At 45.7% G+C, this 14,729-nt stretch overlaps 1 protein-coding gene across 1 annotated transcript in view; it reads left to right on the forward strand.

The window, feature by feature from the left end:
* LOC138265155 (sodium-dependent serotonin transporter-like) overlaps positions 1-14,729 on the forward strand; it is a 590,345-nt gene that overhangs the window by 489,880 nt on the left and 85,736 nt on the right. Inside the window, exon 11 of the mRNA XM_069212703.1 lies at positions 13,555-13,655. Coding sequence (XP_069068804.1) covers positions 13,555-13,655 — 101 coding nt within the window. The remainder of the gene's footprint in view (positions 1-13,554; positions 13,656-14,729) is intronic.

Raw genomic sequence — 14,729 nt, forward strand, 5'->3', positions numbered from 1 at the left:
TTGATTCTTCTTATCAAATCATTTAGGTGCTCGTTTTTGTCCAATGCGGACAACAGTCTATTGATCCTAACAATGGATCTAAGAGACCCTCCTTCAGCAGGACACATGCCTATGTGCTTGTCGGCAGTGCAGTCATAGGTATTATCTAATTTTCTGCAGCTCAACTTATCTACGACTGAGCTATTTCTGGCAGGTGTCCATTTTGCCAAGAGTAACATCACCACCTGGCCTATCTCCATAGGTCCACTCCTCAACTAAGTCCCTGGGTGTCCCCTTAGATGAAACACATAAATGGTAATGGGAGTAATACTTGCAAATAATCTAATCACTGGCAGTTGCTTGAGGTAGCATTCTAACCCAGCGTTTTATCATCCACTGTATCACTCTAGAGTCCAGCCAAACGCAAATCGGTGCTGACTGTGCTCCTCATGGGAAGAGTCTATTCCGAACTGCCTGGTGAGGCCCCTTGCAGAAGGGAGCACAAGCAACCTTAGACCAGTTGCAGCCTATTTAGGCCTTACAAGTGGAATAGAGCCTGGATCCTGTGGCATAGCCAGCAAGGGAGCAATTTCTGGGCACACCCTTGGTCCCCTACGGTGTTATATAATACACACAAAAGGTGATGGGAGAAGGGCTTGCAAATAGCCTTAACCGCTGGCAATTACCCATGCTAGCATTCCAATTCATGCATTATGAAAATGTGAAAATGAGTACTGACCCTACTTATCACTGGGAAGTCTATCCCGAACTTTAGTCCTTTCTGGATGAGCTGCCTTTGCTGTCTGGCTACAGACAAATCTCATTTTTCTAGAGGACCTCATGTCATCACTTCTTAGAAAAAGTGTTATAGGGAAAAAGTACATAGAGAGAGTATGGGCTTTGGATCAACCCCCTACAGCCCTTGATTTGCCAACATTTTTCATGCTTTACCACTTCTCCAATGAGTTATCCATCGAGGCCACAGAAATTTAAGAATGGTTACATGAAGCCATTTGTGTTCCTATTAACATTGTGCTTTTGGGCCATGATGTAGCCCTAGTCATCCATAATTTCACTTGCTCTGTGATTTGTTTTACTTTGCTTTCATAACAACATCTTGTTGGTTTACAGCTTAGAAACACATGAGAACAGGAGTTTACAACTTGATTTACTTCAGCTGTACCTGCCAGGAACTTACAAAGGAATTTCTGGATGGCTCGAGCCCTTTTATGGATTTGTAGAGCTTCACTAGGAGTGTGGAGATCTCCACATCCGTAAATCCCACTCAAGGGGCAGTATAGGTGGCATTCCAAGATGTGGTTAGATTGTGCATTTGTGGACATAAACTACTATCATTCCAGCCTGAAAAGGTGTGCATTTTATGTCCCCAAACATGATGGGAAAAAATTTCCTTGAGGCCATCTACAAGAATATAATATGGATCTCAGTAACATCCTGTGTGTATGTGTACTGTTAATACCAATAAAAAGAACGTAAACAATGATGGTCGCTTGAGCCTTCAGCTCCAGAAACTAGCCCCGTGAGTACAAGAGAACTGTAGTCCCCAGCAGATCTTTAGGCCGGTTGGAGGTCGCAACATCACAGTATTAGGAATAGAGCCGGGGGGTAGTATTGTAGGCAGCGCTGGGTGTGGACAAAACAGACGGGAGTTCCCCCATGCAGCACAGTCAAGATGGCTGCCTCAACCTTTGAGTGAAGTGGGTTGAATGAATCTGCTCCTGCTACGGGTTCCCAGCCACTGTGATTTTACGCCCTAAAGAGAAGGGCCGCACCCACCTCAGCAAGCCTGGAGTGAGGGGGCAGATGGTGGCAGTTCGCCGACACCATCATCAAGGTGGCACTGAGGGAGTGACGCGCGTGGCCAGTCCAAGAACCCTTGTGGCCATGGAGCGGGCCCTGCCAAGAACAGAAGGGGATCTGGGGGGGGGCACCTTCAGGGATAAGCCTATGACCCCCAGCTACATGGTGCTCCGAAGAGGCGAGGAGGTGGCCCAACTGCGTCCTTAATACATTCCGTGGCAGCAGCCCTTACAAAGCATGACTAACACAATGGGTCCTTGAGGTGAGCGGGGTAGTCATGCTTGTGGAGCTGCTGGGGTGAATGCTTGAGGTGGACCTCTCCTCCTACTCAGGCCGGGTCAATGGGGGCTAGGAAGCCAACCTTCTGGAGGCAGGGGCATTGGGGGTTCTGGCCCAGGTGGGGATGCCTGCCATGCCTCTGCATATGGTGGCTTTGCGACGACAGATGCCCCATTCGAGTCGGGGATGAGTGACACTAATCCTCAGTAGAATCACCTCAAAGAGGATCGCAGTTGGCCTGGGGCGAACTGAGAAGGAGACATGCCATTGCCATGGTGGGATGATGTGGCCCAAGACACTGAAGATGGGATAGGCAACAGACCTCCTCAATGCAAGGGAGACACAGTGACAAAGCAAGGGTTTGAATCCCATACAGAAACAGTCGTAGCATGCATAAAGGACAGAAAAACAGCCTTGGAGCAAAAAACGGACATTGTGCCTGGACCTTAGACTCCTTTGGAACAACCACAAAAACACTGCTGGAGAAAATGGGGGAACCAAAAGAATGTTGGCCCGACAGGAACCTAAAGTCACGGAAAGAGGCAAAACAATTTAGGACCTCCAGAAAATTATTGAACACCTATTATAAAAGGTGAAAGATGCCGAAGCGCTCTCCTAGCGAAACAGCATGTAGCTGGTTGTGCCCCAGAAAAACGAAAAAGGCCAGAGCATTGAACTGTTCTTGGAGGACTCGCTCCTCTAGAAAGTGCTGGTCGGTAAGGCAGCCAAAATGTTTACAGTTGAGAGGGTGCAAAGATTGCCAGGTAGATCACCTGTGCCAGGGACTCCTCCTACATCAATAGTGGCCAGGCTGCTAAACTTTCGAGACTGGGTTCACATCCTACAAGTGGCACGCATCCGTTGTACCTCGCAAATAGGAGGAGGTTCGGTGAACAAATACCTAAATTATACCAACGCAGTACAAAGACAAAAAGAAACATTCATCAATATAAAATACTATCTCCGGAAACTGAACTTGAAGTACGCCCTGTGTTTTCTAGCACAGTGGCAGATTAGCGACAAGGGAGAGTCACATTTCTCTATGTCAGCTTGTGCAGCATGAGACTGGCTTGAGACACGTGGCTATCCACTCCCAGAGTCCCGGGCCACTCCTCGGAATGGCATCAACAACAGCCAAAACAAAGGTTGCATGAACCCCCGTAGATTGCCCGACCTGGGTGCAGGCAGAGAGTGAAAGAGCCAGAGTGGTTACAGACATACATCACCTCTCCCTGGACATGGGCAACAAATGGGTGACTATGGCAAGGACCTCAGAACAGTTTGGCAGTGGATCCTAGGTCTCCCACGTAGATTCAGAAGGTGCCACTTTGTCAGTAGTCACCCTGATGACTGCAGATAATATAGTGTGAGAGGCCAATGCCAGCCCGATAACCCTTGTCAACATGGATCTGGTATGCCACTTGGGGCGGAACTAGCTGAGATCCACTATGGATGACAGAAATATTGGTCTCACTGTAATGACAATTACTGTTTTCTTCGTATGATGTTTCCGTTCAATGTTTTGGGGTGACAGACACCACAGACACTTCGGGCATTAGGGAGGCGGTTAGTTCTAGATATGTGGCACAAGGAGTTTGGATAGAGAAAGGGAAAGTAAAGGCACAGTTAGAGACATACCAAGCCATAACCCGGGTATAGCAGCACCACATAGCGGCATACAAAAGTGGCAATGATTACACCACACTCAAACCTCCCAGTGTTAATACCTAAGGTGTTATCCTGGTACATTAACGGCCTAGTTTGCAAATTAAAGGGGTGAGTAATGTGGACGTATTGCCAAAACAAAACCCCAACATCTGCAAGGTGCTCAACTATGGCAGATATCATTTACTGGTGCATGCAAGATTCTCAGCGGGATCCAGGGGTGTGGGAATACTGGTCCATAAATCCCTCCAATACAAGTAACCCAGACCTCGGTAGATACAGTTGGAATTCAGGCAGAATGATGCACAGATACATGACATACAAAGGGACCCAGAGTGGGAGGGTGTTGTTCTCTTTCTATGCAGATGACATAATACTTTATCAAGTTGACTCAAAATGCTCCATCCCCCGGGGTGCTGGATATTTTGGTGGTATTTGGTTCGTATTCCAGGATCAGCGTATATTTACATAGGTCCATTGCATTCCCACTGTCAGAAGAATAGGAGAAGTGGGCTTGGAACTACCACCCAGGATGGCAACCCAAGGGTTTTAGAAATCTTAGGATTGTTATCATGAAAGATCACAAAGTATTCTTCAAGGAAAACCTGATGAGAGAATCCTTGAATCTTACAAAGCGGAAGTGGACTGTTGGAAGAGACTTCCAATGTCCCCGATGGGCAGAGCTGCCCTCTATAAAATCATCTATGTCAAAATTCCTTTTTATACTTTCCAAAATACCTAGTTTGAGGTCTCTAACGGCTTCTTCTGGGCAGTAGCTGACATAACACAGGGCTTGTTGCGGGAGAGTGGGACACAGAATATAGCCTAGACATCCTCACCAGAAAGCCTCTGTAGGACAGTAGTACCCTCCAAGACCTAAAACTCTATTATTGTGTGACAGAATTGCAAGTAAACATTGACTGGGCCTTTTCATCCCAACAGAAACCCTCTGTGATGGCAGACAGCAGGTCCATAGACCCAGAGGGGTATGTCTGGCACCTATATTGTGCAAGGGGGATGATGACACTACCAACCCATACAACTGTGGCGGTCAACATATGGGTGGCACAGGATGACCAAAACCATTGGTTTGAACTGACATTACCCCACTGTGGGACTCTGAGATACTGCAAGGACTGTGAAAAGTAAAGGGCCACAAAAAAAGGGACTTGTTGGGAATCTCCAAGGTAGGCGACACCTTGTGAGAGAATTGGATAATACCCTTGTCTGCAACTGAGATACCTTTTACAAAGCCACAAAGAGGCCCTATGGGAGACACCAGCCGAGAAATCCCTGGAATACAGGTTTCTTGGGTCCCACTTAACCAGCATCACAGTGTCCAGTATACTCCACACTCCAACATAACAGTCTTTACCCACTGGACAGTCTTAGAGATAAATGGGAGCGGGACCTGGGCAGACTAGAGGATGCTGAATGGAGGGGAATGGGAGGCAGCATGCCAATACCCTCAGGAGGTTGCCATAAGCTCTTTTAATTGAAAATACACCACAGAGCCTACTTCATGAGGACTAGATTGTTCTGAATGGGAAGTATTGGCTTGGATCTCTGTTTAAGGGGTTGTAGGGAGAAATGCATTCTGGCACACACAATGTGACGATACCCTATAATCCAGAACTAGTGGGGAACAGTCAGTCAGAACTTTTCAGCTATCCTAGAAGTCAAGCTGGAACTCACGTCATGGCTAGTGACCTTGAGTATGTGGAGGGAACAAACTATATACTGCTACACACTCCTTGTTTGTAATATTGCCTTGGTGGTGCGACAGGACTTGATCAGACACTGGGAGCAGGACAGGGTTCTGGCAATACACACATGGGAATCCAATCTGGATTGGTGTACGAGGGCTGAAAAATTGGTTTACTAGGCACAAGGCTGTTCACGGAAGTTCAAAAAAAAAATATGGGTTCCTTAGAGATGCGCCAAAGAAACTGAATCCTAGTAGGAAACTTTCTGGGCCAGGTGGTGGGCAGAAAAGGGGAGCTGCATTATTGAATAGAGGGGAAGATCATTATGCACTTATTATGTATGGAGGGATTAAATATATGCCTACGGGTAGCGGGGGACTGCAGTTTGATAGCATTGATATTGTAACTTAACTGCCATACCTCACAACCTAGTTTGTAGTTTGATGGTAGTTGCACCACCTGTTTTTGTATCAAAACTCAATCAAAACTTTTTCTAACAAAAAAACAATAAGAAGACTTTTTTTAAAGAAAGGTGGGGTCTAGGGAAACAGACTTTCTTTGGTGGGACCAATATTACATGTGGTCATTTGTACATAGGAATCCATTTCCCCTGTGTGGAGTTCTGCACCAAGGAGAACTCTGCACAGCTGGAGCACATTCACAACAAGTAAATCCCATGCTTTCTCATGGAATCTTCAAGCAAACCTGCACCAGGTGCAGCTTTTCATATGGATTCCTGGAGGAATTTGTGAATTCCAAAAAGTAGGAAATTTGCACTCAGACATTAATTTAAATACTTGAGTGTAAAGTGTAGCTTTCCTACTTTTTTGTTAATACGCCCCTTAATGGTCCCATAAATCTGTTACACAAATAGTGCTAATAATTTGTAGATGCGGTTTCTGTCTCAAACGAGGAGTTTAACATCATTTTAAGCGGTTAAGAAACAAATGTTAGCCATAGCTTATCTTCATCTATTAATATCCTGAAGCTATACTAAGACATACTTATAATATCTAGCATTTTGCAACATGGTGGGGTAAACATAAATGCTTTGATTAAAACATTTCTTGGCAAAGATTTTAATAAAGTAAGAGATTCAGCATGCTTTTATGAAAAGCCACAAGTACACAGGATATTTGAAACATGTACCATAAACTGCCTTTTTGACTGCTTCACGGCTATTGTCACACTGTGATTTTGGTACTGAAAACAATACTAATGCTAGTGATAAAAGTTTCTTATGATAAGACAAGCACACACTGGGATGTGGCGTAGGAGGCCATGATGACAGACACATTTTAGAAAGGCTCCGGACCTCCCCCGCCATCTGTTCCCTCACCATTCTAGGCCACTGCCTGTCTGCGTTAGCCCCCTGGTGCCTTTCGGGTTCGCTGAGGTCAGAGCGACTCTCACAAAGCACAAGCAGCACAGAGATGTATATCGGCACTTGGGAGAGTGGCCACCATCCAAGAATGTGGCCGCTGCCAGAAGGACACAACACGGTGCACTGAGGGGCAACCTGGTCCTGCACAGCCGCTGCAGAGGCGGCCTGTCGGTCGGCTCTCCTGTGCGTACCTCCATTGCCTTGTGGTTCTGTGTGTTTTCTCGGCTGCTGCAGGGGGAGAACCCATGGCAGTGGGCAAGCCCTGATGGTAGACTTCTGTGGGCCTCTGCTGCATACACCTCAGAGATCCTGAGGGAATGGCCTGCGTGGTGCCCCATCCACTAAGCGCACAGACAGTCAGGAAAGGCAAGTGACTGAGACTGCTTACTCAAAGGCCTCCCCTGCTCATTCTGCAACACCGTGGCTAGTGAGATAAGCAGATCGATGTGCATCTACCTGGGTGAGTTGTGTGTATGCCCAAGGCCACGCTGGTGCCTGATTTTCTAAGAGGGAACCTCCAAAACAGACCCCCTGCCAGACAGCATTCCTGCGCATCGGGCCGTAGCGGTGGAGAGAGGTGTGACACGTCATGGGTCAGTGGCGTGCAGTGGAAATATATACAACAGACTCTCCAGGGGTGGAGTCCTGGCTGAACGCCATTGTGGTTAGGCAGTGGGAGGACAATCTGGAGGCAGCCAGCATAAAGTAGACAGGGTAAGGCCTGTTGGTGGGCAGACCCACCGATCTTTGCTTAAGGGACTGCCGGACCACTAGACGGGCCCTGGGATTAATTTACACTGCTCGGTGTTCTGCTTGCTGCTGAAGGGGTCCCCAGTATGCCGAACAGCATGGTGAAAGAGAAGTGCACACACTTGCAGTCACGCATTAACAAGTACACTCTGTCTGCTGCCGATCGCCGTAAGCAGCCTGGCAAAGCCCTGAGGTACTGCCGTTTGTAGCCCACCAATGTGACAGCCGTCCTGCAGGCCATACAAATATCAAGAGAGGTGGTGGAGGTGAAAGTCAGCGAGGCAAGGATGGATGTGGCCCTCCTTTAGCAGGACCTACTTTACATAGCAAGCAGATTAAAGGAAGTTGAAAAGAAAATCTTTCAACTATAACACAACGTAACTGACAGTGGCCAAGTTGAACACTACCAGCTGCACTCTTGAAGTCAGAGTGAGGATGCTGAAAACCGGTACCCTCGGAACAACCTGCACTTTGTGGGATTCCCGGAAGGGGTTGAGTACTTGCAGTGGCGTAACAAAACTTAAAGGGGCCCCCTTCACTCCCCTGAGTAATTGCTCCTGAGAACATTTCTGGATGTGTGGCTAAGGCTGTGGCTCCTGGAGCAAACCCTTTTGCAATGGTTTGTTATGGAGCAAGCGCATAGAGCCTTGCCCTGGCACCTGCCACCCGGAGCACCCCCCAAACCCATGATTGCTTGAATACTGAACCACTGAGACCTATCCTGCAGGAAAAACGCAGGCAGGGTGCCCTGACCAATATTATGATACTTCCAGTCTATATTAAATTAAAATAAAAAATTAAATACTTTGACTTAGTCAAGGTGAAACTACGGGAAATGTCCCTGCATACATGTTGAGATACCCAGTGATCTGAAGGTGGTCCACTATTCCCAAACACACTTTTTAACAAGCTCCGAGGAGGCGAGGGAGTGTGCCGCCGACAAACAGAAATTCGCTGGTGTCATCCGCAGGCCTTCCGAGACATGGACTAGCAGTTCTGAACACCACAGCAGCCTCTGCTGTCCACTACCAAGAAAACGCTGAGTAGCTGGAGTAGTCAGGGACTCCACAGAGATTCATCCCAATCCTCTGAGACAGACAAGAGTCATCAGAGGGAAGAGCGGGTAGCTCATTCCAAAGGGTCTCCCACATGGCCACCTCAGAGAAGGAGTGACAGTGACCCTACTAAATTGTCAGTAAGCCACAGCCCTTCATACAAACCACATTCTTAAGGGAATAAAAAATGCATGGGTAACAGAAGGGGACACTGAACTATTGAGTCTAAGGGCACACCCTTGTTCACCTAGATGAAAGAGCCTTGAAAGGAGGAGGTTGATCTCTAATGACTGTTACAGAGTGTAAACAGTTGCATTCATGGGGAAATATTGGGGCAGCAGATTCTTCTAGGGTGGAAGTGTGGGGTGGGGATGAGTTGGGAAGAAGGGAATGATTTCTTTTTCTTTTTCTTGGTTGATTAGTAACATTACACTCAGTAAGCAGCACAGCTATCCACTATTGCACTGCACTCACATCCACTTCACTGGAAGGGCCTCTGCAACTCAGATGACACTCGATGGATGCCCAACCCTACATCTGATGGCTATCTTTCAAGTACTGACATGAAATGTCAATGTCAATGGCCTGTTGGATCAGATTAAGTGAACAGCAGTCCTCCTCTTTGCCAGGACAACGCCCCCAGTCGTCCTGATGTTACAGGAGACACACTTACTGGGTACTAAATGCCCATTTCTGTGCAGATTTGGTTATCACTGGGTCTTCTTTCGGGGGCAAAACTTGATGGTTATCCTGCCTGCCGTATTATGATCCCATTTTTAGGTCGAGCATTCGAGACCTCTTGTATATACTTTAGTATATACTTCTTTGTAGGCTCTCTGCTTTTTCATTGCTTTGTTTAAGTGTCTTTAAAAAATCCTTGCTTGCTATTGGTCAATCCTACCTCTTTGTCCCACCTTTGTCCTCAGTTGTGCACTCCCCTGGAGCATGGCCACAGTACTTGTACCCTTTCACTTGTGCCAATGTAGCATGTGCTTAGGGACTACTTTTTCTTAGGCTAAGAGCATTTGACCAGAGCACTGGATGTGTTCAGTGGCTCCAGTCTGTTTCTGTAAACAGGGCTCTAAGTCATGTTCTTCTCTGGTTACATTTGCTGTGCATTCAAAAACCAAGGTCAAATGTTAGAGGCTTTTTTATTATGAGGGCACCTGTTTCTGCCCTCTGCAGCCACTGCACAAAGACAATCGTGAGCACAACAATCTTTACACTGATTTCCTTACGCGCTGCCGATGCGTAGAGAAAATCACTACCACTACAGTATTTAATGCATATTCCTCAAATTTAAGATGGCCGCCGCACGTTGTGCGCGATGACGTCATTAACATCATGACGCAACCGTCTGTTTTCCTTCTCCATTGATTGTTTTTAATGGCTTTTAACCACTCTTGATAGTTACAGAGATGTGATTTATCCTCCTGTCACCAGGTGATACTGCAGGGCGCTATGCTCTCCGAGAATATCTTTCCTGAGTATTCCTCTGCAGAGGCTCGTAAAGTCTCACATGACTACCCTTTTTCTCCTCTTTTGTTCACTAAGCTCCAACATGGCATTCAGCAAAAACAAGCGGCTGACTAAAGTAGGTAAGAAAGGCGCTAAAAATATATAAGTTCCCTCCTTTCCTGGCGTGGTGTTTTAATGCCTGGGATGCGAGTTAGATGCAGTTTCAAGCCCGCACTCTTCCTGTGGCAGTATAGCAGTGGGCGCCAGGAACCGAGGCTGGTGCAGTTTTACTGTGAGCAAGGCGACTCAGTGATATGTCCAAAACCAGCGTGCAGTGTGAAATTACATTTGTTACTGTATTGTTCGTGTTTAATGTTTTCAGAACACAAGCAGTCCTGGTTTGCTGTCCATTCAAAAGCAGTTATGGTTAAATCCTACTCACCCCCAAAATAAGTGGGTGTTGACTTTGTACAACGTCAGTTTTCTAACGCCAGCGTATATTATTGTCTTAGCAAATATATAAGAAATGCAGACTTTTGCAGGAGTTATGTTCACATGATGTTGAAATGTTCCTCCTTTTAATTGTAAGTACTTCCGTTTTGAGTGGTATAGAAAAAAGAGTTAATGGAAGTAAGGCATCACACATTATTTGCGGTGATTGCCCAGATTTTGAGATAGTGACTCCCTTTTGGGTAGAGTGCTGCTAGTGGTGACTTGGGATGTGTAATACTTGGTCAGCTGTCGTTTACTAAACGGCACACGTTTTTCTCATCTATAATATGTTTATATCGGGCCATTGATGTTACTTGTCTAACAAAAACATGCCTTGTTATCAAATATTTTATATAACACAATTTTGTTGAAGCTGTTATCATTTTCGCCTTTACCATTTGAACATGTGTTTCCTATTTTAAGGGCCTTCTTTGATCTTATTTGTGTGCAAGGTCTCAAAAATACTTTTTAATCTGTTGCATCTTGGTGTCAGTAAAGCTTTCTGCGGTATATGATAACATCTGCTGAGATTCTCTAAGCTTTGGTATTTCAATTTTTGTAGTCTTGAAAGTAATTGGTGTGAGGCTACTTCTATTGCTACTTTGGTGTTATGGCTTGAAATGAGGGATAACGTCCCCCCATGCTTACATTATAAGAACATAGCAAGTTACAGAGGAATTGCATGACTATACAGAGCAACAAGGCTGAAAGCAGGGCTTCTTTATGTCATAGGTACTCGCAAACAATTTCCCAGGGAACACAAAGTTTGGTCAGTGATGTAAATATAAAAAATAATGGCAATTTTTTTCATTTTTGCTGCAGAAAGAGGAAGAATGTAAATGCTCTAGCTATATGCAAAGCCACTGAAATCATCGGACCTGAAAGGACCAAATTATGCAGCAGGGTTGACCAATTTATGTGGCAAGAAAAGTCCAACTATGCATTTACATCAACTAAATAGCTCTAACTCAAGCAAATACGAGACCTATTGCATTGCAAATGCGTGTTTCCTATGGGAATCGTAATATGGGGGACGGGATATCCAACACGTTTGTGATGGAGTATCCCCTCTGCCAGGATCTAAATCAGGCCCAAAGTGTTTGGTGGGGGCAGGCTAAATTCATCAGGGAACTCATCTGTGACCTTTTCATAAGGACACCTTCTATTTTTCTTGACAGTCTCTACATTGGAATATGATTTGGCGGGCACCTAGGACCTTGTCATCCTGGTGCTGACAAAAGTTCATAAAACTTAATGGAGTGAGCAAGGACACCTTATTTTTTCTTGGCAATCTCTACATGGGAATATGATTTGGCGGGCATGTGGGACTGACCTGCTGGTGGTCAAGGTCCCTCTAGCTCTACTGCTGAGTTGCCCATTTGGGGTGGTGGCTAGCTAGTCAACCGCGGATGCACTGGCAGGGATAATCAATATGTGGTTCGGCCCCCCAGTATCTAAAGATTAGGGCCCATATTTATACTTTTTGACGCAAAACTGCGCTAACGCAGTTTTGCGTCAAAAAAATTAGCGCCGGCTAACGGCATTCTGAAGCGCCATGTGGGCGCCGTATTTATTGAATGACGTTAGCCGGCGTTAGCCGCCGGCGCCGTCTGGTGTGCGTTAAAAAAAACGACATACACCAGGCAGCGCCAGCGTAGGGGGATATGGGGCTTGGGCGTCAAGAAACGGGGCAAGTCAGGTTGAGGCAATTTTTTCGCCTCAACCCGATTTGCGCCATTTTTTTTCACTCCCAACCCCCATAGAAATGACTTCTGTCTTAGCAAAGACAGGAGTCATGCCCCCTTGCCCAATGGCCATGCCCAGGGGACTTATGTCCCCTGGGCATGGTCATTGGGCATAGTGGCATGTAGGGGGGCACAAATCAGGCCCCCCTATGCCACAATTTTTTATTTTTTTTTAAACTTACCTGAACTTACCTTAATGTCCCTGGGATGGGTCCCTCCAGCCTTGGGTGTCCTCCTGGGGTGGGCAAGGGTGACAGGGGGTGTCCCTGGGGGCATGGGAGGGCACCTCTGGGCTCCTTCAGAGCCCACAGGTCCCTTAACGCCTGCCTTTTGCAGGCGCTAAAAAACGGCGCAAAAGCGGCTGTACGTCATTTTTTTGGACCTGCCCACTCCCGGGCGTGAATTTTGCCCGGGAGTATAAATCCGACGCACATGCCTCGGAGTCGATTTTTTAGACGGGAACGCCTACCTTGCATATAATTAACGCAAAGTAGGTGTCCACGCTAAAAAATGACGCTAACTCCATGGACTTTGGCGCTAGACGCGTCTAACGCCAAAGTATAAATATGGAGTTAGTTTTGCGTCGAAATTGCGTCAAAAAAAACGACGCAATTCCGGCGCAAACGGAGTATAAATATGCCCCTAGATGTGTCTTCTATAGGTTAATGTTTACCCTTGTTGGTGTGATGCACCAGGCCGTTGGCCTCATATTAGGGATACGAATTGTCAGCAATATGCGCCTGTTCTTGCATAGAATAGGAATAGGAATTTTAACTTTTGAAAAAGTGATCATCATCGGGTTAGGCTTACAAAGTATGTGTACTGGGATGTATCTTTCTACTATCTTTACTGTAATATAGGAAATGTTTGTCATTTTTTCTGGCTTGATGCTTTTGTCAAACATCCTTTATTAAACGGTGCTTCCTCCTACTGACAACAATAGCAGCCATCTCTGGCTGCCACTTATTCTTGTGCTGTTTATACCAAGCCTAGGAGTGGGTCGGGGGGTCGGGTGGTCGGAGGCTTGGCATTCATGCCTGCTAGTCGCAGAAATCGTGCACGCCTTGAGTGCATTATTCCACTGTGCGGAAATGGCCATTGTAAACATTTGCAGATATATACTAGAGGTATGGTTGACATATTTTTATTGCATAAATGATATAGATGTATGTTTCTACAATACATTAAGCATTAAATCTGTACGTTTCCTTCAATTTCAGGAATACAGAGATTTTGTAATGACGTGAAAGCTATGCTGGGCTTTGCCCCTGGACTGTTCTGGAGAGTTTGCTGGGTAGCTATCAGCCCGGCCTTCTTAGCTGTAAGTGCCTTGTTATATGAACAGATATTAAGTATAACAGTAAAATGTCTGTGAAGAAATTGCCTGTTGAACATATTCAGTAACTATTAATTAACCCCTTCGCTGCCAGGCCTTTTCCCCCTCCTGTGCCGAGCCTTTTTTTGGCTATTTGGAGCAGTTCGCGCTTAGGCCCTCATAACTTTTTGTTCACATAAGCTACCCATGCCAAATTTGCGTCCTTTTTTTCCAACATCCTAGGGATTCTAGAGGTACCCAGACTTTGTGGGTTCCCCAGAAGGAGGCCAAGAAATTAGCCAAAAAACTGTGAAAATTTCATTTTTTTTTAAAAATTTGGAAAAATGGGCTGCAGAAGAAGGCTTGTGGTTTTTTCCCTGAAAAGGGCATCAACAAAGGGTTTGCGGTGATAAAATCACCAGCTTCCCAGCTTTCAGGAACAGGCAGACTTGAATCAGAAAACCCAATTTTTCAACCCAATTTTGGCATTTTACTGGGACATACCCCATTTTTACGATTTTTTGTGCTTTCAGCCTCCTTCCAGTCAGTGACAGAAATGGGCATGAAACCAACGCTGGATCCCATAAACCGCAACATTTCTGAAAAGTAGACAAAATTCTGAATTCAGCAAGGGGTAATTTGTGTAGATCCTACAAGGGTTTCCTACAGAAAATAGCAACTGAAAAAGAAAAATATTGAAATTGAGGTGAAAAAAACATCAATTTTTCTCTAAGTTTTACTCTGTAACTTTTTCCTGCAATGTCAGATTTTCGAAAGCAATATACCGTTACGTCTGCTGGACTCTTCTGGTTGCGGGGATATATAGGGCTTGTAGGTTCATCAAGAACTCTAGGTACCCAGAGCCAATAAATGACCTGCACCCTGCAGTGGGTTTTCATTCTATGCCGGGTATACAGCAATTCATTTGCTGAAATATAAAGAGTAAAAAATAGCTATCAAGAAAACCTTTGTATTTCCAAAATGGGCACAAGATAAGGTGTTGAGAAGCAGTGGTTATTTGCACATCTCTGAATTCCGGGCTGCCCATACTAGCATGTGAATTACAGGGCATTTCTCAAA

Source organism: Pleurodeles waltl, chromosome 11 (genome assembly GCF_031143425.1).
Source record: "Pleurodeles waltl isolate 20211129_DDA chromosome 11, aPleWal1.hap1.20221129, whole genome shotgun sequence".
In the NCBI taxonomy this organism is placed as follows: domain Eukaryota; kingdom Metazoa; phylum Chordata; class Amphibia; order Caudata; family Salamandridae; genus Pleurodeles; species Pleurodeles waltl.